General features: G+C 38.9%; 1 protein-coding gene across 1 annotated transcript in view; it reads right to left on the bottom strand.

Annotated features, from left to right (window-relative positions):
• Positions 1–20,108: 20,108 nt before the first annotated feature.
• Positions 20,109–25,719, bottom strand: part of LOC139737881 (transcription initiation factor TFIID subunit 1-like) — a 36,002-nt gene continuing 30,391 nt past the window's right edge. The window contains exons 30-34 of the mRNA XM_071648549.1: positions 25,188–25,307; positions 24,237–24,414; positions 22,938–23,135; positions 21,253–21,347; positions 20,109–20,660 (exon numbers count right to left, since the gene is read on the bottom strand). Coding sequence (XP_071504650.1) covers positions 20,109–20,660; positions 21,253–21,347; positions 22,938–23,135; positions 24,237–24,414; positions 25,188–25,307 — 1,143 coding nt within the window. The remainder of the gene's footprint in view (positions 20,661–21,252; positions 21,348–22,937; positions 23,136–24,236; positions 24,415–25,187; positions 25,308–25,719) is intronic.

Genomic DNA, 25,719 nt, shown 5'->3' with positions numbered 1-25,719 from the left:
CCATCCATTAGACTGGAGAGTTACATTCCTCACTTCTGCATTTCTTACCATGCAATTAATGTTTGTTTTTCTTCTTGAATATGCCAAACTTCTTGCATGTTTGAGAAAGATTATTCTCTTTAAGTTTCAGGTAGATCTATGCGTTAATAACAATAATAACTGATATAAAGAATTATCAGTTTGCAGAGAAAATTAATATGACGTCACCAACATTTCAGTGAAGATCGTTCACATGTACTTCCCACTGGGAATCAATATGATTGATCAACACTTATCATATATCTTGGTCTGAAGATTAAAAGAGGACTGGGCATGTTTTTTTTTTTTTTTTGAGGGGGAGGGGGTATATGAATTCGAAGGGATTATTACTTACCATATGTGAAATCACAGAGATGAATATCTTCATTGTTACCTTATCTGCCCTCCTATAACTATTATCTTTATTATGATGAAAATGATCATGAGTAACAGAAACATATGAGAATGCTTATCTTTTTATGTTTGCTATCATCACTGTATGTCATTAGTAAAAACAGGGAGGTAGCTTCTTCCACCACCCTGGTAAAAGTAAATATCACAATCATCATCTATAGTGTTCAGAATCTCGGTATTGAAATTCGACTTCAGTATAACATGCTTCATTCAAAAAATAAGCTTAGATTCGAAACATATGCGTTTTACATCTTCCCCTTACATCCCAAGCTTAATCATCTGAAAAGTTACAATGAACGAAAAGATTGATATATCCTGCTTTATCACTGATTTTCGTTATCGTCATTTTTTTTAAATTCTGGTATTTGATGTAACACGTAATGAATTATGATATTCTGGGGCACATTTACAAGATGTCTCAGCAAGTCTATAGATATGTGAGAGGATTATTTACATTTGCAACTGAAGGGGAGTATCATAATAATCAAAGTAAACACTGACAAGGGCGTGTATCGCACACAATATGCTTGCCGCTCAACATGCCAGAGGTATACTGGGAGGAGAGTGCGTGAGATCATCGCTTGAATGCCACTGAGCTATAATATGGGAGGGAGGGGGAAATAGAAGACGTCAATGATAAGGAGATGAGGAAGATACAGGGTATCAGTTGCGAATGACCTACACGGAATAATTAGCTTTCCGCAAATTTGCTCTTCGAGATGAAAATGAGTTTGAGAAAAAAAAAGAGATACTGTTATAGAGAATTCTTCTCCGTGTGTATCAGCCGACGAGTAAAATTACGAGTGTGTGTTTTCCATTGTGTTTTAGTATGGGGGGAAAGAGGAGGAGAAGAAGCAATTGTGATACATGCTGATGTGTAGAAGATGTGCGGCCCGTAGTAGACGAGGCTCGATGGCTAATTTACTGCCACTCATTCACTCACGCCTGGCTGCGCAGCGCGATAGCCGCACCAGTTTGTCCGGCGCTGACAGCAGCTATTACACGAGCTGGGGAAAAACCAACCAAGCCAGGACGACAGCAGAGCCCAACTTTTCCCCCCTTCGGCCTGCGAGCTCTGCCGACTCCGCGCTCCGTAAGTATCCGGCTCGCCAGGCTGGGGCACTTCGCCACGGTTACGCAGGCGTGAAAAATGAAACGCAGTGGAGCGGAACAGTCGATTTCCCTTGTATGCTTCGTTCTCACTTCGACGCATTCTCGACTCTTTCTCGCCCGCAAATTTCCCTCGTTTACGTGTGTGTGTGTGTGTGTGTGTGTTGTGTGAGGGCGATAGCGCTCACCAGTCTAATTCCACAAAGCTGTAATTAGCTTACCCAATGTCGCTATAAATCGACAGAAGGCTTTTCGTAAGCGCAGGGAGTCATTCCCCACGGCAATTTGATCACATCTTTCCTAATTAGTACATAATTCATGGGCGAGATATCCGCATTTCGAAGACTAATTTACACAAAGGAAAATAATATGCACAAATACCTACTGATCATTTCTAGGTTTCTCCGTCCATAGCCTTGGACATCATAATATTCAAAAGGTATCAATGGGAAGGCGAAAGCAAGTGCTATGAGCTATAAATCTGAAGTAACAATCTCTAATTACATCTTACCTGGCAAGGCATGTAAAACTGGTGGCCGTCATTGGTCTAATTGAATTTTATATATTTTGCTTCAATTGTTTCTGACCTCTTATAATTGAAATCGAACTGTCCATAACGTGAAATGACAACAAGGAATTTAAGGCACTCTCTTCACGTTGTATACTCTGTCGCTTGTATTGTCATGGCATGAGACCTGAGCACGCAGGTAGCCGCTGTGATCGTTGCTACAGTCAAAAAAAAAAAGGCATACCATTTAATAAAGGAAAGTGATTTGATTACGATCAGATTCAAAATCGCTGGTATAATGATATGTTATAAAAAAATACCAACATTTTGTGTTTCTTTCCCTATGTTTTCATCGTCCCCTCCGTGTGCGTTTTTGCGTGCGCGCACGTGCATTTTTTGTTTTCTTTTTTTTTGGGGGGGGGGGGAGGGGGTAGGGCGATAAGCTGCGCACAAGATACTTTGTCATGAGAAAAGCCCCGGATTGCTTGCCTGTATACATGATTAAAAAATTAATAATTTGTTCTTCAAAATATAATGAAATATGTAACGATCATTTATCTAGCCGCTAATCAGATTATCTGCAAAATTTGTTGATATTTTCTTTTTCAACACCCACCGGCAAATTATTCGTACCCATGCATATGGTCTGTGTATGGAATGCCTTGAATATGGAAGTTATTTTCAAGACAATATGTAGAACAGATACTGTTATGCCAAAATGTATCAAGTCAGGAATGCCGGATGAAACATAGCACGAGAAATTTTAGAGTGAAGTCTGGATTGTGTGGTGACACTATTTCGGAATCCAATACAGTCCTTCAAGTGCTGTTATTCCGCTTAGTAGAATTTTCAGGTAGCAATCGTTCAAGACATAATCACTAGAAAATGATGAAAAAGAAGCATTTGTTTGTTATCATTTAGTCAATTTTGTTTCTTTCCTCACGAGAATTTAAAGATGTATATGAATTTAGCGAAAGGTAACGTTTCTGTGTAAAAAGTGATGTGTAATATTTCCAATTTCTACGAGAAGAAGGAACGAAAGCTTATCACCTTTATTTAATGTAAATTATTCTTGTCGACGACGAAATTAATAAACAGGTACACGGTATTTACCTGAGTGCTATGAAATAAAGGAGGACATTCATAACAATGATTTCAATTCAAGCTTTCATCGTATTCTTGTTTGAGTCAGCTTGCGGTTGATGAACATGATCATCCTCTTATGCGAAGTGAAGGCGGAAATGTATGAGAGAGGGCATGCCTTCATAATATGTATGCGTTTGTGTGTGTTGTTTTGATATGCGCGTGTGTGTGTGTGTGTGTGTGTGTGAGAGAGAGAGAGAGAGAGAGTGTGTGTGTGTGTGTGTGTGTATGTGTGCCTGTGGTGTGTGTGTCTTGTGTTTCTGCATGTTATTATTATGATATCATTTGAAAAACAAAATGTTAAGGGTGTGTCGAAGAGGGCAGGGGGGGGGGTGGGTGGGGTCGAGTATCCCAGCGCTTTGCCGCATTGAAGCTCAACTCAAAAAATTATTTTGCCCCACTCACAGCTTTGCATGTAACTACATGGTGATATGTCTGGAATGATGGGGAAAAAGAAAACAATGTGAGACGATTGTCTGATTAATGTACAAAAAGTAAATCTCATCTTATCGTAGAAAACTGCAACACAAATTAACGAAGTAAAAGACAACGCACATAACCTAAACAGAGAATGATTGAATCAACGGAGACCTACAGATGTTTTCCAGAGGTCAATTCTAATGCATATAATACATACATACATACACACTACATCACACACACACACACACACATCACACACACACACACACACACACACACACACACACACACACACACACACACACGCATATATATATATGTATATCTATATAATGATCATATCATGATACAAATCCTCTCCTATTCGGTTTCAGCTCTGAGTAATGATTGTCATTAAAAAGATAGCATCATCACTGGGAATAAAAAATAGAAATCAAAAAGCATAATTTCGAGTGCATTACGGCGATTTGTTGTTGTTTTTTTTGCCTCGGTTTAGTTCTTTTTTTTTCTAGGCAGTAATCAGCATGACATCTGTTTTCCTTTGTCGCAATGATTTCATCATAGAGAGCGGGAAGCTCAGCTCTAGCTATAAAAACCTTTTGATAATCATAATAATGTCCACCGTCATAATTTATACCGTCCACAATGGGGGAGATGCCCCGATATTAATCTTGCGTTCATGCACATTGGAGATTATGATATCGTAATAGCCATAAATGACAAACTGTAAGGGCAATGATCGCATTGATGCATGACACTCATTTTCGCTCTGACAGAGGTGTTGCTAAACAGCGTATCAATACGGCTATAAAGAGGCTAGCAAATTTCCGCGTTGAGATAAAAATGTGTACCGAAACGATTCGATCATTCAAATCTGGTATGGAGGTCTCGTGGTTCTTGGCTGGGCGTTGCTCCTAAATGTAACTCTTCAGTTTCAGATTCAGATGATTTTATTTTTGCATTTTCCATGAAAATCATACATAATCATATATGGTGTGTATACATTATATGTATATACATATATTTATTTATGTATATATACTACACAAGTTATGTGGTGTCTAATTCAACCTAAGCGTAATAAATTCACAGTATAATCACAACAAATACTATGAAATTAAAGAAATCAGTAATACACTTATTTCCATAGTAATAGATTGAGAAAAAATGCAGGAATATACCATCTTGAGCAGGTGCTTAATACTGATCAATGACACTGATTGTATCTATGGTGATAAATAGGCAATGAAATGGTATACCTAAAGTGTATCTAAAGCGTATATTCTAAGTGTTTCTTTTACACACACAAAAAAAGATATACAAAAAAAAACATGCATAGAGATGAGCAATTTGCCATTGAAACTTGAATTGCACACTAAATTAATGAATTCAACAATTGAAAGCAAATGGGAAAAGAGAAAAATATCCCCAAAACAAACAAACAACAAACAAACTAACAAACAAACTAACAAACAAACAAACAAACAAACAAACAAACAACTCTTCCACAAAGGGAATAGACAAGAATTTTGTATAACGCCGACCTGCTCCAAGGGCTCATGGAAAAACAATCGAGATGACACTCTCCTTTAATTCAATTGAATTTCAATTTCAATTTTTATTTCATATTTCGACAAGAACATATGGATATTCCTTTTTTTTTTTGTAAGAGAAAATAAGATGCGTAAAACTATGAAGGATGAAAAGAATGTACAATGATTGTAGCACCTTACAATGATTACACATTGTCCTAAAACTCAAGTGATTAGAAGTAAATAAGAAAATAAGAAAAATTCGAACCATAGAGGGACCCACTAAAAAGACAAAGCTTGTAGGATGTACACAAGAAAGAAGAGATGTTGAAAATAATGCGTGAGGACAAGAACCAAAACCATGGACAATGACTTCAAAGTAGTTTGAGCATCTAACACTAGATTCTACAGGAAATAAAAGACACGCTTTAGGTATTACGACTTTATTGGTCTTGTATTCATCATGATCAATACAATCATTCTTCTCATTGTCATAATCAATATCTGTATTTTCAACATCATCATCATTGCTATCATCATCATCATCATCATCATCATCATCTCATCATCTTCATCGTCATCACCATCATCATTACGCTCAATATAATTATTATCATTTATATCATCACTATGCGCGGTAGTTGTAGTAGTAACAGTTGAATCAACATTGAGTGGGAAGACTAACTTTCTGAGTTGAACTTTTGTTCAAACAGACGTAGATTGTTAGAAAAAAAAGCAAAAATATCCGCATCATCTAGCTATCGTGCTAAGCTTTTCTGATTGCACACCGTACTCACTGCGGAACAAACAAGCAAACAAATAAACAAACAAACAGACAGCAGCATATTTAAGCGAGTATAATAGAGTATAACAAATGTCGCCTCGTGTTGTGTGACTTTGCGGTTGAGCGTTCTTTCTTTGCATTGCTGAACCCACAACAATCAGTCAAAAATGGTTCGTCGATCACAGGCACTTTTACATATCATTATCTCTGAATTGTTGAACCACTGAAATGTTCACCAGACTTGACGTGGGAAAGTGTGGACCAATCAAAGAGTGACGTCCATCAAAATGACTCATTTTGCAGTCCACTTTTGCTTCTGTGTGCACTCTGCCATGGGGGTTCGTTCAGGAATCACGGTATTGACATTTCATTCTTTTCTAGGACATGAGACGCTGTTATACAAGAACTGTTCACTCACACTTTACCGCACGCCACCACCCAATGTATGATTCTTATCATAACTTCGCGACCGCGCGCGCAAAATATGTAAAAATAAATTGAAATAAAACGAATTAGATACAATAGAATAAATAAGTAAATGAATGAATGGATGAATGAATGAATAAATAAACAAATAAGTAAATAGATAAATGAATACATCAAAATAAATAGATAAGTAGATGAATAAATGAATGAAATTATGAATAAAAAACAAATATATATATATGTATATAACAAATAAATGAACAAATAAATGAATAAATAAACATATATATATATATATATATATATATATATATATATATATATAAAGACATCGTAACTGAAGAATTACAGTCAGGTAAAGTTTTGTACCTGGTACACTTTTTGCACAATAATTTGATTTTTCCATTGGAGACTAGAGGAGTTCGAAAGCTAAGCTAAAAATCTTGGCCACTCACGTGGTATATTGAAATCATCAACTAAATTCTAAGTCAACATCAATGGTGTTTCATTGTAAGCACTCATATCAAAATTGTACTTGACCCAAACTGAGACTCACATTATCGATCCACACCCTATTGTCATCTTTTCAAAGTCTTCTTTGTGTCTGTAAATCAGAACATATTTCTAGCTCTTTCGATCATTCAACCGGGCTCTCCTTCCACCTCTTCTACCTTCTCTTTGTACTCTACCTGTCTCTTTCGGATAATCATGACGACGAGGATGATGATGATGATGATGATGATGATGACAATAATGACAGATAACAATCACAATGACAACTATTACAGTGATAGTAATTAACATAATTAAAAACGCATATTGTTATTATTATAAACTATAAATGTTGAAATAAATAACATAATTGATATAAATTATCAATATTATTGTCATTTTAATCATTGGTATTACGACGTCTCTTTCCTTTAATTATACTGTATGTTTGTTGGCGCTGTGTATGCATGTGTGTGTGTGTGTGTGTATATGTATTTGTAAATGAAAGTAAAGAAGTATTTTTTATGTAATCTGGCTTCACTACCGTGCGATTCATATACTCAAGGAATATTTCCCGTAATTTCACAAACTGCTCCCGGGCATCCCATGTAAATGGCAAACATGGCCGGACGTGCCGTGTATCTAACACCTGCTCCGGTCGTGGGAAGGCGTAGTATATTATCATGGCGTGGGATCAGGGGTTAAGGAGAAAGGAGAAACGTATGACTCATATAGGTTACTACAAATCCCCCCTTTTTTGCATTCATTTAGACAAGACCGTAGATTGCAATGGATATACAAACATATACTCTCTCACAGATATATATTCTTGCTTAACTGGTGCAGAATGTATCATATAAGCATATAATATATATTCTTTCCTGAACTATAGTATAAATGATAATGTATTCAGATATATTTCATATCTGTATGCTACAAATATATGATTTATGTGTTTATATAGAATACGTGAGTGCATTATGTGTGTTCCTACTCCGAAGACCATCTTGAACTTTTAGAGACAGCTGACTTGTAGTAACTGACGCGATTAACGCCACTGGAATATATATGAATAAATGAATATATATTTGAATATATATATATATATATATAAAGTAAGCGTAAGTATTTATGTGGGTGTATGTGTATGTGTGTATAGATAGGATAGTTGTTCCTATTTTATGATATGACTTTAATGTTTTAAGACCATAGATTGCAGTAGATAATTAAGTATGTAAGTATACTCTCTCTCTCTTTCTCTCTCTCTCTCTTATATTAATATATTCCATATCTATATACAGTATAAAACATAAATACACATATATTCATGTTACATATTCTTGTCTAAACTTTTAAGAAATGTATCTTTATAATGTCACATATCAGTATAATAGATATTTTAGGTTTATGTGTGTATGTGTGTGTGGAGACAGGATAGTTATTCCCCTTATTACATATAATACCTGTGCTGTGGTAGTTGCACTCTACGTTGCTGTATTTCTTTTTCGGCTCTTTACGTATCTCGAAAACGAATAGTTGATTATCATATTTAATTCGTTTTCGATGATTATGTCGACTTCTCGACAAATCTGCGTTAATCATTGAGTGACGCAAGTCTCTTAAAAGACACAGAAAGAAAAGAACATATACGTAGCTATAATAGGAACTAATACTAAACACAAGTGAAATAGCAATAAGTTAAAACAAGACAAAATAAATAAATCAGATAAATATACAAGAAAACACGAAATGAGACTAATTAGTAAATCCATAGTACTTACATAATATCTTGATTATTACTTTCAATGATATAGATCAGAGGTTCCTTATCTCACGATTTCACAAATGATTAAAGGGATAGTACAGTATTGGTGGAGATGAGAATTGAGCTTTTAACTTTTTGCGAGATACCAAGAAAACACTTATGAAATAGTACAGAGCATACCGTTTTAAGAGGAATTCAAAGTTTATTTGATGAAAATCGGGTTTTGAATGACTGAAACATCCAAAAACAAAGCAAAACAAAGCGATCATAAGAAAGTGTGGGTCCCACACTTATTAGAATCGCTCTGTTTTGGATATCTCAGCCATTTCAAAACCAATTTTCTTCAAATAAACGTTGAATTCCTCATGGAATTACATGCTCTTTCATATTTCATAAGAGGTTTCTTATTATCTCACCCCAAAATGTTAGAAACCTGAAATTGGGTCTCAACCAAAACTATACGATCCCTTTAAGGCAATTATCAACACTATTTTACCCACTCAGTCCTGTCACCACTTTCGTTACATACACGCCTGTATATCAAGCACAACTTATTGTCTGCAAGGGAGACAATAACATAATGAATGTAATACTACATACTTGTAAAACTTCATATAATCTTATGAAGATTTTTTATCCATTTCCATGGGAAAAAAACACCTAAAATGGGATGATATGGGGGAACAAGGAATAGCCAAGGATTAGTAATAAACTCAAGTAAAATGGAATGGCAGTGAGAAGAAACAGACAGAGATATTGGCAAACTTTCCCAGAAATGTATACAAATTAATATTTTGTAGGCTTTAGGCGAATATTACCACGAAACTGATTATCAAACTTTTCCAGCACACTGTCGTGTCTCCGCAGACGATCTGAATTTAGAAAGGTGGAATAATCGATACGAGAAGAAGACGTGTGAACCAGAAACGGGAAGGAGGAGAACAAGACAGTCAGAGAGGAAACCGATTTCCTCTTTTTGATTCCATTCACGGTTTGTTACGTCAGACACAGGATACGTAAGCGCCTGCTAGGGTCTGTGGCGAAGGTCTGTTCAAGGAGTGGATGCCATTAGAGCCAGTGTAGACATGTTCCGCGGCCAAGCAACAACGTAAGGTCTCTTTATTACGCATCAAACACTAGTAAAATGGCGCGTAACGAAATGTCAAGGCAAAACGGGCATTCTGGTGAAATTTCGTCATTTTTCAATTTTGTCAAAGGGAATCACTTGTTTGCAGTGAGCAATGTAATTCTATTTTCTTCTATCCATAATTGATCAGAGACAGACCAGACGCGTCACCAATATTGATTCATTATAAACGCCGTGAAAATTGCATCAGTGAACCTTTCTAGTGCTACAGCGATTTAACCCGACCATCAAAAATTCATCCAAGTTATGGAGAGAAAGGAGTTATTTCGGATAGCGTCTCGTAAACTAGCCGTGAATAATAGGGTCATTTTCGCTAGCATTACTTTGGTATCACAGACAGTTAATTAAGCCATCAGAAAGTAGACAAGCGTAATTTACTCTCGCAAATTTCACACAGATGCTCTTGTTTTATTTATCGGGAAGATGGGTACATTGAATACGCTACGTGCTCGCCATACCCATAGGTTTGAGTGAGAAAAGGGAAAAGGATGTCTGTATATACCGCCTTACGGATCTCACTTTGGAGACGACAGAAAATTTCGCGCGGCACGCCAGCGCGAAAAGAGAGCGCGCAGTCACGTCCGCCGAGAGGCCAACGGGGAACTGACATGATGTATTGCCGGTGCGGTCGGCGTCAACGCTCGCTGCGCCCCCGACACTAGGGTCCCCTCTTCCTCGCTGATGATGTATATCGTATCATCGACAAAAGCGCCAAAACTGCCCCTGGCGTTTTTTCCCCGACGACAGATGACATTTTAGTTATGACTCTTAAAAGCTCTGCAGTTCATCAAAACTAATCCGCCTGTCCAGCGCAGGTTTAGTCGTTTCATAACGGTAATCATAGACTTGGAATCCCATCAAACACCGATCAAGACTTCAAGAAACATATCACCCGCTCAGGGCGCCCTAATTATTTAGCCACAACTCTCAAACTGATGTTATTATAAAGTTTCAAGCCAGAAATAACTGTTAATGCCGATAACACCTTTTCAGTGCATCACGGAAATACACCGCCCTGTAAGATACAAAGCCGCATCTTTAACAAACGATTTGATGATACATTGACTGCGGGAAATGACGTCCTCATTTTGTATGATGTTTTGTCTGTGCGTGTGTGTGTGTGTGTGTGTGTGTGTGTGTGTGTGTGTGTCTGAAATGTTCCAGGATATCACTAATTGTGATAATACACATTATTCCATGCTTAATTCCATCACTGAAATGCAAGATTGATTACTTTTAAAAAGTATTATAATCTTCGGCATCCATACAGAACATTAACTCAAGTCATTACAGCGATTATGAATGACTATGTATATAATATTCATTATCATTTAATTGAAGCGAAAGATTGATTACGTCGACTAACCTTAAAAATATTCATGTCGGACACCCATACAGGACATTCAATCAAGGCATTACAACAATTTTTAAAGGTCGCATTTTATCAGAAACGGAAAAAAAGACATCTTTGACGAAATCTTGATTTTAATTGGGTATGACAGAGCTCACTATATAGGCCTGCATAGTGTAAGGACGTATGTTATTTTGTTCATAAATTTTGTTCGTTTTCTTCTGATATGGGTCAGCGCCTGTAAGCGACGTGTTCATATTATTACATAACGTGCTGTATATCTTTAATCTACAATCATTAGTGTGTAATCGGTCATTCATGACTTACATGCTACTAACACCTCCACAATTGAATGACTATAATGTTGCAGTATTTCATTATGTTGTTTCTGCATTCAGAATGAAAATGTCTTCATCTAAAGTTCACTTTTGGAAAGTAGCTTTGCACAACTGAAGACGCTCACCTTGCAGAGTGGAACAACAAATGAAAATATACAACAACCACAAAAAAATATTCTGGTGCCAATGAGAATAGTATAATGCATTCACAAAAATATGGATTTCTGCCTCACTAAAGAAACGTTTGTTTGCAACCAAGCACAAAATAAAGCAATGGAAAGAAACACAGGAAGCAAGTGTCGTACACCAATGCAGAGTTTTCTTTAGTGGGTGACGTCAGACGACGCCAAACCACGTGACCTGGTCTATGCTGGATAGAATTGGTAACGATAAGGAATTTGAATAAGAAGAAAAAACAACAATAACAAAGCAAAACATGTCATTGATACAATTTCAATTTCATCAACAAACAGACAGAGAAATGACTTTCTTGTCTCCCCATCTGCCGTCTTTTGTGAAATCGTTTTTTTTTTTTTTTCTGCTGGGGTCATGGAAACGTCATAAATAAGTCGAACAAGCTTTCTCTACCTCTGTGGTGTTCTTGTTTTGTTTTTATATTTTGTTTTTGTTTTTGTTTTCGTTTCCTGCATTTCCATTTGCATTTATGTTCGCTTTTTTGCAGTGGGATTCAATTTGGTTCCATTTGCCAGGGAGATGAGAAGATCCGAAAATACAGACATTACGACAAAGCAATTATCTTTTCTTGTTGCCATCACCACTGTCATTCAAGCTATTACAGTAATGACTTCGAAACGCCCATACAATGCCAAAATATGATGACCGTAATTGCCAAAAGTTCATGTCCTGTAAGATATAATCATCGTCGCCGAGAAAATTGCGCATTGGATTTAAGGAAGACAGAGAGAGAGAAAAAAAAATGATATAATGTATAATATTGAGAGGGAAGGAGGATGGAAAATGGATGGATGAGCGGGAGAAAAAAAAAAAGGTGAAATGCTCGGGTATAGTCTGCAAGAAAGCGGCCCGGATCGGCGTCACAGTGATACTCGGAACGCAGCAGACCTCTGCAGATGGCGGTCTTATCCCGGTAAGAAAGTTAACACAACTGAAGGAGCAATGAAGAGGCTGAATTCAAATTAGCACGGCTCACTGGCAGAATTTCTCCGTCCTCGGGCGATGGCTATCGAGTGAGGCGCGGGAAGAGAAAGCGTGATACCGCGCCGGCGTTGCTTTTTTTTTGGTTTTGTTTCAGTTTTATTCCTGTTTTTCCCTTCCTCTCCTCTCCGATAGCGTTGGAACGGTATAGACAAGCTTGCGTATGTATAGGGCGAGCTGTATGATTTTTTTTTCTTTTGCCGTGCTATATGCCGACTGCCCGCGCCGCTGCTATAGTCATAATATCACCATAACAAGAACCCGGAGTCGATTCGATCGTCATTAGGCGCGCGGAGGCAAGGATGATAGAGTTGGGAATTGGAGGGGTCCCCGAGCAGAAGTCAAGCTATCGTTGTGTGTTACCGATGCAGAGTGGCTAAACGAGCCAGTTGGACGACAAAATGAAAACGAAATAACATAGAGATGGAGGGTAGTGGGAGACAGGAAGAATAAAGATAGAGAAGCAGGGAAGAAGAAGATAGAGACGATGGTGATGATGATGGTGATGATGATGACGATGAAGAAAATGGAGGAGGAGAAGAAGATGGAGTAGAAAGAGAAGAAGAAAAGAAGACGATGACGATGAAAATGAAAAAGAGGTGGAGGAAGAGAAAGAGGTAGAAAAGAAAAGAAAAGAAAAGAAAAATAGAAAACGGATCAGGGAGCGTTGGAGGATGAGAGGGGAGAAGAATAAGAATACGAGGTCTTGTGGTATCAGAAGAACGTGGTTCACGGGATTTCGGGTGGGGTGGAGGAGAAAAATGAGCGATCAAGACCCGGGGAGACGGTGAAAAAATGCGTTCAGTGGTGCGCTTCACCTCGTATGACTGCCCACACGTAAGACGACATCCTTTTCAATTTTTTTTCTGGAGTCTCCGGGAAATTTGAGGAAGCCTGGAGAGAGAGAGCTGGCGAAAGTATAAAAAGAAAGGGAAGAAGAGAGAAAATTGGAATTACAAAGAAGTACACAACCACGATGAGAAATAAAGCTGCTAGAAATGTTATGTTAGATTATGTCGTATTTTCTTGGCTTTTCTTCTTATTCACTTTGCATAAGATTATCAAACTGAAATGCAGATGCAGGCAGGGACAAAGTATTAAAGGATATAGTGCAAGGTATATTGGCAAAAAGAAACAAATTACTGCATTTTTTCTTCATTTAATGATCACTACTCAATCACCAGCAGCTATAAGACAGGATTGAATTATAATGACCGCCCCTCCCCCGTTAGATGACATTAATCAGACCTTGAATGTAATAATATGTGTACATGCATAATTATACTTTGTGTAGAGCCTACTTAGGGGTTAAGTTTGAACATACAATAACATAAATGCAAGTAAGTGTTAGTGGAGTAGGGAAAACAGACCTCGCACATGTTAACATAATATGATGGCAAATGGTGATGGTGTGATTTACGTTCACCTCAGTCCACTTAGCAACGATGAATTTTGATATCTTTGTTGAATACTATCCCAGAATACCTAGTAGGTGGTATCACAACCTTTGATAGTAAACACAAAAATAACCTCACTGATCGTCTTTCAAACAATCTCTTTTCTTCGATCTTTGTCAATCATCGTGCATGTGCATAGGGAATGCAATCGGGAAAGCGTATTTTACTTTCTGCACTTTGGCATTATGAGGGCATAAATTGTCTGCATTTGTTTTCCGCGATTTCGAATACAACTATACGTGTGTGGAATTAATAATTTGTCTGCGTGTGTATACATCTGTGGGTGGATGGATGGACATGTGTAGGTTATCTGCTTGAGTGCAAAAAGTGCTGGTAGTTTGACAGCAAACTACGATTTCAATTAAAAAGCCCTGATCAGCTCTCTGAACTTGCAGAATGTGGTATAAAGCATGCACGTAGGATTACCTGTGTTAAATACAAAATAGCGAGAAGGCACACATACACGCATATGAATAGAATGTGTGTGTATGTAAGTTATATCTATATCTATATCTATATCTATTTATATATCTATAATTATATAATTATATATATATATACATAAATAAATAAATATATATATATATATATGTATAAAACATTGTAGTTGTTCCGCGTATTGGCAGTACTAGAAATAGCAATAATAAAGTCACAACATTCCTCAACATTCACTGCATTCCTCTGTTGTGACTTTATTATTGCTATATATATATATATATATATATATATATATATATATGTGTGTGTGTGTGTGTGTGTGTGTGTGTATGTGTGTGTAAGCAGATACGAGCACTTCGTTTTGGGCTATCTTGAGTAGATCGTGACATATTTCATCCTAGAATCGGGTAGCTTCGAGTCTTTGCACAGCTGCGTTAGGTGAGATGCCTGGTTACGCCACGTATATCGCGAAATTTTGCCATTGACATGGCAGTCGTCTAACCCGATCTGAAACTCAGTCTACCCACTATTAAGTGGAAAAGTGGAATATCCCCCTGCAATGCGAACAAGGACAATTCTACCGAACATGGACATTTTTGTTCTTATTTCCGACATAATTATTATTACACCCATCATGTTTGTTTGAAAGCACCATGGACACAACGTGATTACATTTCTTCCTTGTAAGACATAGATAACCGAGAGACTGCCCTTTTAAGCACGGCCAAGCTACTTTTCCCCTTTACTCCCTTAACCTGTTTGACCCCGAACAGGCTCAAGCCCTCTAAAATTTTGGACAGGTGCGCTTTCGCTTTCAGACTACGATGGCGTCTTTCTGAACGACTTCCTCGCTTCTTCGTCGGACAGCTCCGCTGAGCGAGTAGCAGGTGTGCGCGCTACCGGCGCAGTAATACCCGCATTTCCGATCAATGCAACTTGCGCTTTCGCGCCCGGGGCGTTTCGGGTGGGGAAAGAAGCCGTCCACGGATATAGCGATACTTCCGCAAGGTTTAGCTAAGCCCTTGGACTACCCTTACCCCCCCCCCCCCCCCCCCCCCCTCCTCCTCCTATTTTCGTGTTTCCCTCGCTCTTTTAGGAAATAATTTCTGGTATGAGGCGAGGCGACTCCTGCCCAGTGTCGGGACCTTGGCGCTGTGATATCTGAACGGCTATATTTCAATGAAAATATTTGTGTTTACTGGAGGCGATTCGATCGAGGTCTCACTGTCGTTCATCTGATGTTGCGACTGCAAAATAATCTGAAGAGTTTACTTAGAATTACATATCATTTCTTGTTCCTGCTTCTTTCTCTCTCTCCCGCCCCCTCTCTCCCTCCCTCTCTCTCTCCACCACTTCATATCTAGTGCTTCTCTTCTTGTTTCTTTCATATCTTTCCATCTGTCTGTCGGTCTGTTTGTATTCTTTGAGCTACGTTGCTCATGGCTACATGCATCTCCCCTTTATCTTACTTACGATTGATACATAGGATTTGCAATGAATACACAAACTCACACACGTACCAGGTTTTCCTCTCTCCCCGCGTACCACGCACACACACACACGCATATATATAACGATGTGTGTGTGTGTAGTATCTTTTTTTCCCTTAAAGAATAGAGAGCAGATTCTACATCAACATTCAATTTCCTAAACCAAGGCAAAACTTTGTTTATCAAATCACCGCTATAATTATGTAATTCTATATCTGCATTGCTACTTTCCAATACTCGCTACGCTAAAAATCCACATTAATTTACAAGCATGTTGTTACGTCTTGTTAAACCTAATAATCCCTTTCTGAATATGCAATCATCATGAGCTGCATTAAGTGATTTTATATACATAACATGGATAAAACAAACAAACAGACAAACAAACAAACAAACACCAAAACAAACAAACAAACAAATATCGGCTTTGTGCCATCGCCAAAACTATTGCAACAACGCTCTGGTGGCATGCCTGCACCCGTATGGAAAGATGGAAAGATGGAAAAGAGAAGCAGTTGGTTAGCAGTGAAATTCCAGCCAGTCATAGCTCCGGCTCTTGAATATTTCAGTGTCCCTTGTGAAACAAATATATCGTCATTATTCATGTTACCTAAACGATGAAATGACTGAGGTCGTGCCAATGGAGACTTCAACCGTTTGCGTTTCTCTGCGACTGCTTATTAATTCATCGTCTTGCGTCTTTTTCCATAGCGCTGCGGTGTATGGAGTCCACTCAAATGGAATATGAAAACGTAACCAAGATTCAAACGGGACTGATGAAATGTAGGTGAGTGTTGGAGAGGTTCTACCGTGGAGATCTTTGGAGTATCTTTGGAGCTCATCTGGAGTATTATGGATTTGACAACGCATCGAATCTACGGAATCGAAGATCCGCATTTTTTCTTTTCTTTCTGGTGTTCGGTTTGTATATTCCTGTACCAAAAAGCAATGTGATGAACGCATGAATTAGTTAAACCTAGGGCTAGATCTCAGTTAGTGCATCTAAGTTGGCACTCCATAGTACATAGGGCCTTATATCATGTAGCATTTTTGGGCGGTAACGTTACAACCACTCTTTTTTTTTTCTTTTACGATAGCTCACGCAGTTTAATATTCATCGCCTCAATGTAATTTTCTTTCAGACTCGATTTTCATTTAGCCCATTACCACCTTCATGCGTCTGACCAGGCCGTCTGTGAAATCATCTGGGATTTAAAGGATCGTGTTTCTCGCAGCTGATATCTCAAAAATGGAACAGCACGAAATAAGGACTCTAGTGTAATATAATAACCGTAACGTGCAAAATTGTTATACGCAACAACCACACAAAAAAAAGTTGAATCTAGAATGAAACCGATACTTTCAATACCACTTGTAGCATTAGCACGTCAACCATCCCCACCCCTCGTCTTTCAGTCGTGACTGTATATCGTCATTTCTAATATATTTGGAGATATATTGCATGCTAGGAAATCAAAATAATAAGCATAATAACTATAAACAATTAACAAAGGATGTCGTTAATCATGACGATTGTAATATAAGTATTGACGAAAAAACAATTAGTTATGCAATGTATATAACATGGTGATTTCTCTCCAGCTTTGTGTACCCAGAATCTAAAAGGGAAGCACGCTAGATCCTTTAAGTGACCTATTATACAGACACTTGTCTTGCCCGCGCAGGTAGGTACTAGTAGCAGTCGCGCAGACGACAGGGAACGGAGAGTGTTGCAGCCCGCGTGAACGGGGACCCTCGAAATCTCGCGCCCTGTGGAATTGCCTCACACGTGCGATCCGGCCCGCGCCCGCAGACGGAACATCCGGCATTCTTGGCCTACAAACTGCGGGATAAACGCACTACCCTTGGCTGGCGCCGCGATCAGGCAGGTCGAAAGAAAGTCGCAACTTTAATCATGTCTATTGATGGATCATTTTGTATCTTATAGACCCTACACGTGGATGGAAAAGATTGTTCAGGTCGTCATCACATGAAAATACAGTGTAATTTGTACCATCAATACCTCATTTCTTCCTTCTCACCTTTATCTAGCACGTCAGAATCTAGATTGGCAAGACATGATTCCATGGCTGTGCAGATATACGAGTAGGGCTACGAATATTTCAATGACCAAATAAATAACTTGTTGGCCCATTTCTCTGTAAAGTGAAATGGGCACACACTGATGCAGATTTAAATGATTGCGTGATCAAATCAGCGGGATCAAAAGACCACACTGTGTTTTAACCGCGTGGATGACAAAATTATTTTCTAGTTGTTTAAGTTTAACTACAAATGGTTGCTGCCGTTATTCAGTACCCTAAAGCCAGTGTCTACACACAGTGGAACAAAGTTTCACGTATCCTGTAATTCTTTCATTTACAGAGACTAGAAGTGGGAGGCAGAAAGTAAGATAGACAGAGAAATGAGGTCAACGAGAGAACAGACAGACTGACATACAGATACAAAAATATTTTTGTCAAGATTATGATAGTCCTTTTCAATACAGTATTTACCTTTTGATCGACAGGTGTTAGTACACTGCAATTGTGCCACTTTTGTGGTGCATGAAACTTAATTTGTCAACTTTGCAAGTAGCGTGAGCTTTTCTCTAGCAATATAGAATGTACTCTCTCTCTCTCTCTCTCTCTCTCTGACTTTCATCACTAATTACAATTATACTTGCTAAACTAGGAACATTTTCTTACTTCTAAAGTTTAGAAACAACATGAAAATATCAGGCAACATCAATCAAAGTGAACGTTTGTCAATCTTTATCATTTATTCATACTGCATAAATTTACATGAGATATTTACAATATCATACAATGTCCAATAACTGTAGCTGCTAACAAAACATGGCAAAAATGGTGACAGGGTTTAAATCAGCAGCCACTATTTATGTACAACTGTGTCAGAACCATACAGTTTCTAACATCAGATGCACACTTTGCTTAGCTTCAGTGTATGCAATGCCTCACGTTTCCTCATCATCTTACCTTACCCCCCCCCCCACACACACACACACAATGACATGTTCCAAAGCTATGTGAAGTTGTTTGCTGATTTGCTTTCTCTTCAAACACTATAACTTGAAGTCAAAATGCTTAACCCGTTGAAGACGAGTCCCAAGTATACTCTCGCAGGTGTCTATGGGAAATGCGTATTGTTGCAAAATCAGTCCGTTCTCAACGGGTTAATAGAACAAACAAACAATGGCAGTATGTCACAAGCAATGTGTGAACCATTTACAGAGGCCACAGGTAATTTAAAGTAACTGATAGAAATATTGAGAAAAATTTAATATATCACATCGTGAGATATGGATGAATTCAGATCTGAAACTTATACAGGTACAGTCAACCTTGCTTAAGTCGACCTCGCGTAAGTCGAAAAATCACCTAAGTCGAAGGTCTTTTCAAGCCCTCTTCTCTTTATATTCTGTTGATTTTAATCCCTCATAAGTTGAATTTTCTCTACGTCAAAGCCATTTCTTCAGTATAAATAGATTCGACTTGGCAAGGTTGACTGTATATGCTTTTCATACAACTGAATCTCACAGTCTTAGATGTTATGTCAACTGGGAGGGCGGACAAAGTAGCAATGAAACTTTTATGGGGAGAAATCCAACAAGTGTGGCATGCAGATTCAAATGTGATCAAATCATAAAATGTGTTCATTTTAGTGTCACAGGGAACATCAATCCTCACTCCTCTCTCTTTTTCCAATCTTGGTTCCACATGTAAGGGAATTTCAATAAACAAGTCATCTCTAAAAAGATATCCATGTTTCATGTATCGTCACACTCACAGTGTAATATGGTAAATTAACTGAAGGATTTCACACACACACTGACACCAAATGCACATCCTTTGGTACATCTGCCAATGTAACATTCTGGCACCACAAGTATTGAATTCTACTTGATGTCATCAAATGATACATTGTATACATCGAAAGAGACTAGCTTCTGTGCATACAGATGAACATTATAATAGCCTATAAGCACCAAGACACCAACAATAACTGGCACTGTACATAATGATGTCCATCACAATCATCTCGATTCGAAATCAGAGTGATGAGGCTCGCGCTATCATGACTCATCATCAATGTCCCCTGAAACATCATCATCACTGTCCTCCCCATCATCATCATCTTCCTCATCGTCCTCTTTCATCTCCCCCGCGTCCAGGTTATGCCTCCTCAGCATCTCCTCCTCATCCTCCTCTTCATCATCTCTCTTGGCATCCAGCCCGAACGGGCGCGACATCGACAACCTGCTCTCTCCCGCATCGAAAGATTCCTCCCCCTCCTCTTCCTCCATCCAGGCCGAACTCCTCGAGTCCTCCTCCTCCCCTTGGAACATGCCGGACTGCGCCTCCTCGCTGAACATGCCCCCCATCATCATCATCGACGATGATGATGCCCGCATCTCGTCGTTGTCGTCGTCATCCTCTTCCACCTCCTCCCCCTCGCTGAGGTTGGGCTCGATGCCCTGCTTGCTGTCCACGTCATCCTCCTCATTGTCCCCTTCATCAAAGTCTCCGCCCTCGGACTCGTTCTCGTCATCTTCGCTGTTGTCGGGGGTGAGCTGGAGGTCATTGACCAGGACGCTACTCTCATCATGGAGTCCTTCCAGTCGGCTCTGAAATAACACACACAGGAGGAAATGCGCATTTTTCAAAATATCGCCACAACTTATGCAAAACTATGTCGAAGGAGAATTTTCTTACATCACATTTTTAGTTGCCACTAACTCTATATGGATGCAAAAATCGTGGATTATCAAGTAACAAACTATACATTTTTGGGAAAAAAAAATATTCTTGTACACTGAACTAATATCAGAAGACTTTGAAATGTTTAGATTTAGATTTACTATCAACACCTTGAACCGATCGGTTTTATGTACCACTGACAACTGTAACTGTGCTAGTCATTTGCCTTTCACACACAAAAAAAAATGGTTGCCATTTCTGTACTAAATTTGAGAAGATGTGTGGAACACATCTGTTGACATCTGAGGTGTTGCATAAAACAAATAGTGTATGATCTTTAGTCATGCAAATAGTGTATGGGCTTTAGTTGTGCAATGCACGAATTTGCATGTGGTGAAAGAGGAGCACTATTCAACTCAGAGCATCTCTATCTTTCACCTGTGTGAAATTTTGTACCACCAAACTTGTGACCATTCACTATTTGTATACTGCTTCATTTCATCCGCATCCCCAACTTACATCATCTCCTCCTTCGATGTCCACGTATTCCCCGTCTCCCTCAATCTCCATGCCACCTTCTCTGTCACCGCTCATCACACTGTCATCCTCGAAGCCTGCAAAGACAAGATGGTAAGCGTTTACACGAGTGAATGGTTTCACTACCTAACCATGGGTCTGATACAAAGCGGTGATCAATACTTTCAATCACGCTTGCACAAATTTTTCAGAGGCTTTGACTGCATGGAGCAATACATAATGTACATGCTTGTATGTGTGTGCATGCATGTTTTTGTATTTGTGTTGGAATGGCTTTCAGCACTTGGCAACATACCCAAAACTTGTTCAGTTATTCATGTCTAATCTGTGAGAATTCAGTGATAAGATATCCAAGCATGTAACCAATCTAAATATTTGGAATTCTGTAGGAAATGTATGAGCCTTTGTTGTTATATCAAGCAACTGTCAGGCAAGTTTTGTAGCTGCCACAGGAAATCTCCACCCATAAACTTGTATTCCATGGGATGATACACACATACATGTGATACATGACACTGTATAGAAGCATATCACACCCAACATGATTTTTTACTCATATACAGTATATTTCTTCCAATATCATGTATCTCATACTTCGATATTTATACTGTATTATATTGTTGTATATCTCTTATATGTCTATGTGTCTATGTTATAACCGTGTCTTGCAGGTATGCATTCTATGCATGTATCAATGTGTTCTGTATATGCATGGAAACAAAACAAATTTCCAGAAATGGACAATAAAATTGAATTGAAATGATGGGACTTGAATCAGGCCTTGAAATAGGATTTTAGAGGGGCAAGGCCATTTAGAAAAGGGCACTTTTTCCAAGAGGCCAGCCATTAAAGGGCACTTAGGTCAGTCAGAGGGGCACCAAGGCCACATTGGAAAGGGCATGTTGGGTATTTATACGTGATGTGAATGCCCCATAGAGCTGTATGCTATCAACCGTGTTGCTACACTCCAGCAGCGCACGCACGCATAAGATCTCTCCGCAGCAGACGACGTTAGGCAGTAGGTCATACGCAATAAGATGTAGGTTCTGTAATACAGTACGTTCTCAACACATACACCGCGCTCGCTTTGGAGCACTTCCGGCGCCATTTTGCTTTGAGCATGCGGGCATGAATGCAGAGCGAGAGAGATGGCAATGCTCGCAGCCATCCGACAGGCCTGGCATTTTTTAGCATGGCTTGCGACCACTTGCTCCGGCCCGCCGCTGCCTAGCTAGTAACTCTATGGCCGCTGCGCTGCGGAGGCAGTCGGGACGGTAAAAGCCGGTCGGGCGTACATGTACGTACACGTCGTCTCGTATCTCGGAAAGATACTTTGAGTTTGAATCAGATATATTGGGACGCGAGTGAACTGAAGGTATGATATTTGAGATCAGGAAAGTTGTTCAGGCTTATTAAAGTGTAGACTTTGAGAAAGGGCATATTATTATACGTCATAAATAATAACTTGCATTCCAAAAGGGCACCACGGCCACAAGAAAAAGGGCACATTTTTTTTGGCCGTGACTTTGATCAAGGAAAAAAAGGTATTGCGGCCAACGAGAGGGGCACCGACGGCCATGGCCGTCGGTGGCCGTCGGTTAATTCGAGGCCTGTTGAATGATATTCCTTCATGACTAGCAATTCCGCACTGCTCTCTCAAAACTCACCCATATTGCTGTCATCATTGGTGGCGCCACTCATGGGCGTGTTGGGGGCGAGGCCCTCAATCTCCGCCCCCTCCAGGGCCTCCTGCGCCATGGCGATGTCCCTCTCTAGCTGAGAGATGTGATCCTCGTTGGCCAGGAGTTCATTCTTACACGTCTCCAGAACCTTCTCAGCCACTGCCGTCAGCTGACTCTCCTTGCCTAGAGACATATGACGTGACTCGTTAGACAAACTTATTACTATCTTTCTATGGCATTTTAGCGGCGCATTAAAAATGCTCATTTTTTTTCTGCTTGATTTTCATGTGCAATATCAGAGGATATTCAATGAAACACATAGGCAACTGCAGTAAATGGCTGTGCAATTATAAACTGTATTTTGTCTCGTCTGTTGGACAAACACTTGATGAGTGCTTGAACTCTTCCCACAAGTGTGCAAACTCTTGCTACAAGTGAAAATCACTATTTTTGTGTGTGTGTGCAGTGTCTATTTTAAATTCTAGTCACTAGCATCTACTTATTACAGTTTTTGTCTTCTCTAGATAATGATTTGAGATAATAATTGTATTGGTTGGCTTTATTTCATTGAATACCAGGGTACATTGCCATCCAACTTACTATCAATATTCACCACTCTCTTGCTTTATTTTATCTTTATTTTTTGTATGACTCATACAAAATCTTCACTGATCTACTTTTTGCTCCAGTGCTTTCTTAACCCTTGTTTATGCGTCGAAATGTCTTTGACTCCATAATGTCACGACAACAGAGCTATAACTCTGATGTACTAAAGTGTGAGTGACATAGGTACAGATGGTCTTAAAAACTGATGCCCTGAAACTACTGTAACACTCTTTCTAATTGGCAATGCCTTTGATGTAAATGAACCTACGGAGATAATGAAAGCGAAACCCTTACACCTTAATCAATCGAATGAAACAGCATCACTGTTGGTTGAACTAAACAGGAAAGTTACTGAAGTTACCTGACATCATAATGGCAATATAAAGTACAAAGTGGTTCATCATGGTTAAAACAAGGGACAGGAAACAACACTTCAACTCTAAGCTAAACATGCAGCAAGTAAGTACATATTTTCATGCACAAATTTCATTGATAATCTCATCAATCACAATAATAATCTCAAGGATAATCTGCTCGACCATTTCATGATAATCATAATGATACGCCATGTCATTTTGTCAGGGACATCTTTTTCAAAACAAGGAAATAATCACACAAACAACCATTCACTAGGAATATGAATTAAATGGCTTGCAGACGGTTTGCTCTCAGTCTCACCATTGTACTGAATGCAGTTGTCACGGATACGCTCTACATCCTTGAGGAAGTCCTCCGAGGAGTGGTAGAAGTGCTTGGCGACGTTCTTCCGCATCGTCTCCAAGTCCATCGGGTGCCTGATGATCTTGTAGTAGTCCCGCACCTTCTTGGGGTTGACTGGGTTGTGGAAGGGCCAAGACTACAGTACAAGAATAAAATGAACGGTGTTCTTAATGACTGCTTAATTACCTGGTAGACACTGCAGAAGTAATGTCATATCTGTGCTGGGATAACAAGACCTTGTATCTTTTGGGGAAAAAAAAAATGATTGATTGTCAGATAATGAATTAGGTGATGTCCTGTCCAAATCCTAGCTGTCTCATTCCAAAAATGAAGCCACTACAACACGTCAAAGGAAAGGCAATCTCATTTGTTGCAATGCTTTGGCTGCCATGTGTTTTGCTGTCCTAAACATTGGATATTTGTTGTCACCCCAACAGAGATATGAAAATTTTACAATAAAAAATTTACATGCCACTCTAGATATGTAAAAAACAACAGACAAGGACAATTATGCAGATGAATTGGCTACTAATAACTATCATTTTCACCATCATAAATATCATTACCTTCATCATAATCATCATGATGGTGTCTCTAATAATGTCTTATTCAACATGGGTAGAATCACCAATATTAGTTCTGCTCCAAATGACATAAATATTTAACGTAGCATTGCTAGGTTTATACCAATTTGTACTCCTTAGAGGGAACACTAGCACTTTTCACCCAAGGATGTACATATTGTCCAGGAAACTTACTTGGGATCTATCCCTTATTTAAGGTTCCAGTGCATTCTCCCCTGTTAAATAGGGCTCTCACAATGTGATGGGATGCGAAAGGGAATGAGGATTCCTCCAAATAAATTGATAGACAAAAGAGAACAAAAGACTGGACAGAGACTATCCTTACCTCTGGCACTGCCTTCATGGCGGCCACGATGTTATCTAAGATGAAGGAGAAGGCCACTTGGTCATCGTCTCCTAGCAACGGATTAATAGCCTTCTCCAGACGAGAGAATTTGTTGGCATTCTGGCAGAGAGTAGTAAAAAGACAAACACAGAAACACGACGAGTGAAGTTCCATATGAGTGTACTGTAAAATGTCTAAATGAAGATACAAAACAGTAAAAAATGCATTGCACCATTCTTATTCAAAATCTATTTTTTCAGGTTTTAAACTTGCACACCCAATGAACTTTCACAAGGGCATTTAGCTTAGAGCTGGAGTAATCTTCTCCTTTTTTTATATGACAGATTTGTTATGTTATCAATATTTACAAATCATTTGTGCTATGGGAGGTAAAATTTGTTGCAAGTTGGTGATTTTGCAAATATCAGTAAAATACCATTTGCAGATGAAACAAAAACCCAGCATTAGTGCTTTAAAACAGTTCTAAAATGTGAGTTAGGGATAAAAACAATGACTGTAAAAATTTGAATCA

Source organism: Diadema antillarum, unplaced genomic scaffold (genome assembly GCF_040938485.1).
Source record: "Diadema antillarum isolate AM-2024a unplaced genomic scaffold, OU_Dant_1.0 seq00000712_RagTag, whole genome shotgun sequence".
Lineage (NCBI taxonomy): Eukaryota > Metazoa > Echinodermata > Echinoidea > Diadematoida > Diadematidae > Diadema > Diadema antillarum.
This window is presented reverse-complemented; position numbering and strand designations above follow the sequence as displayed.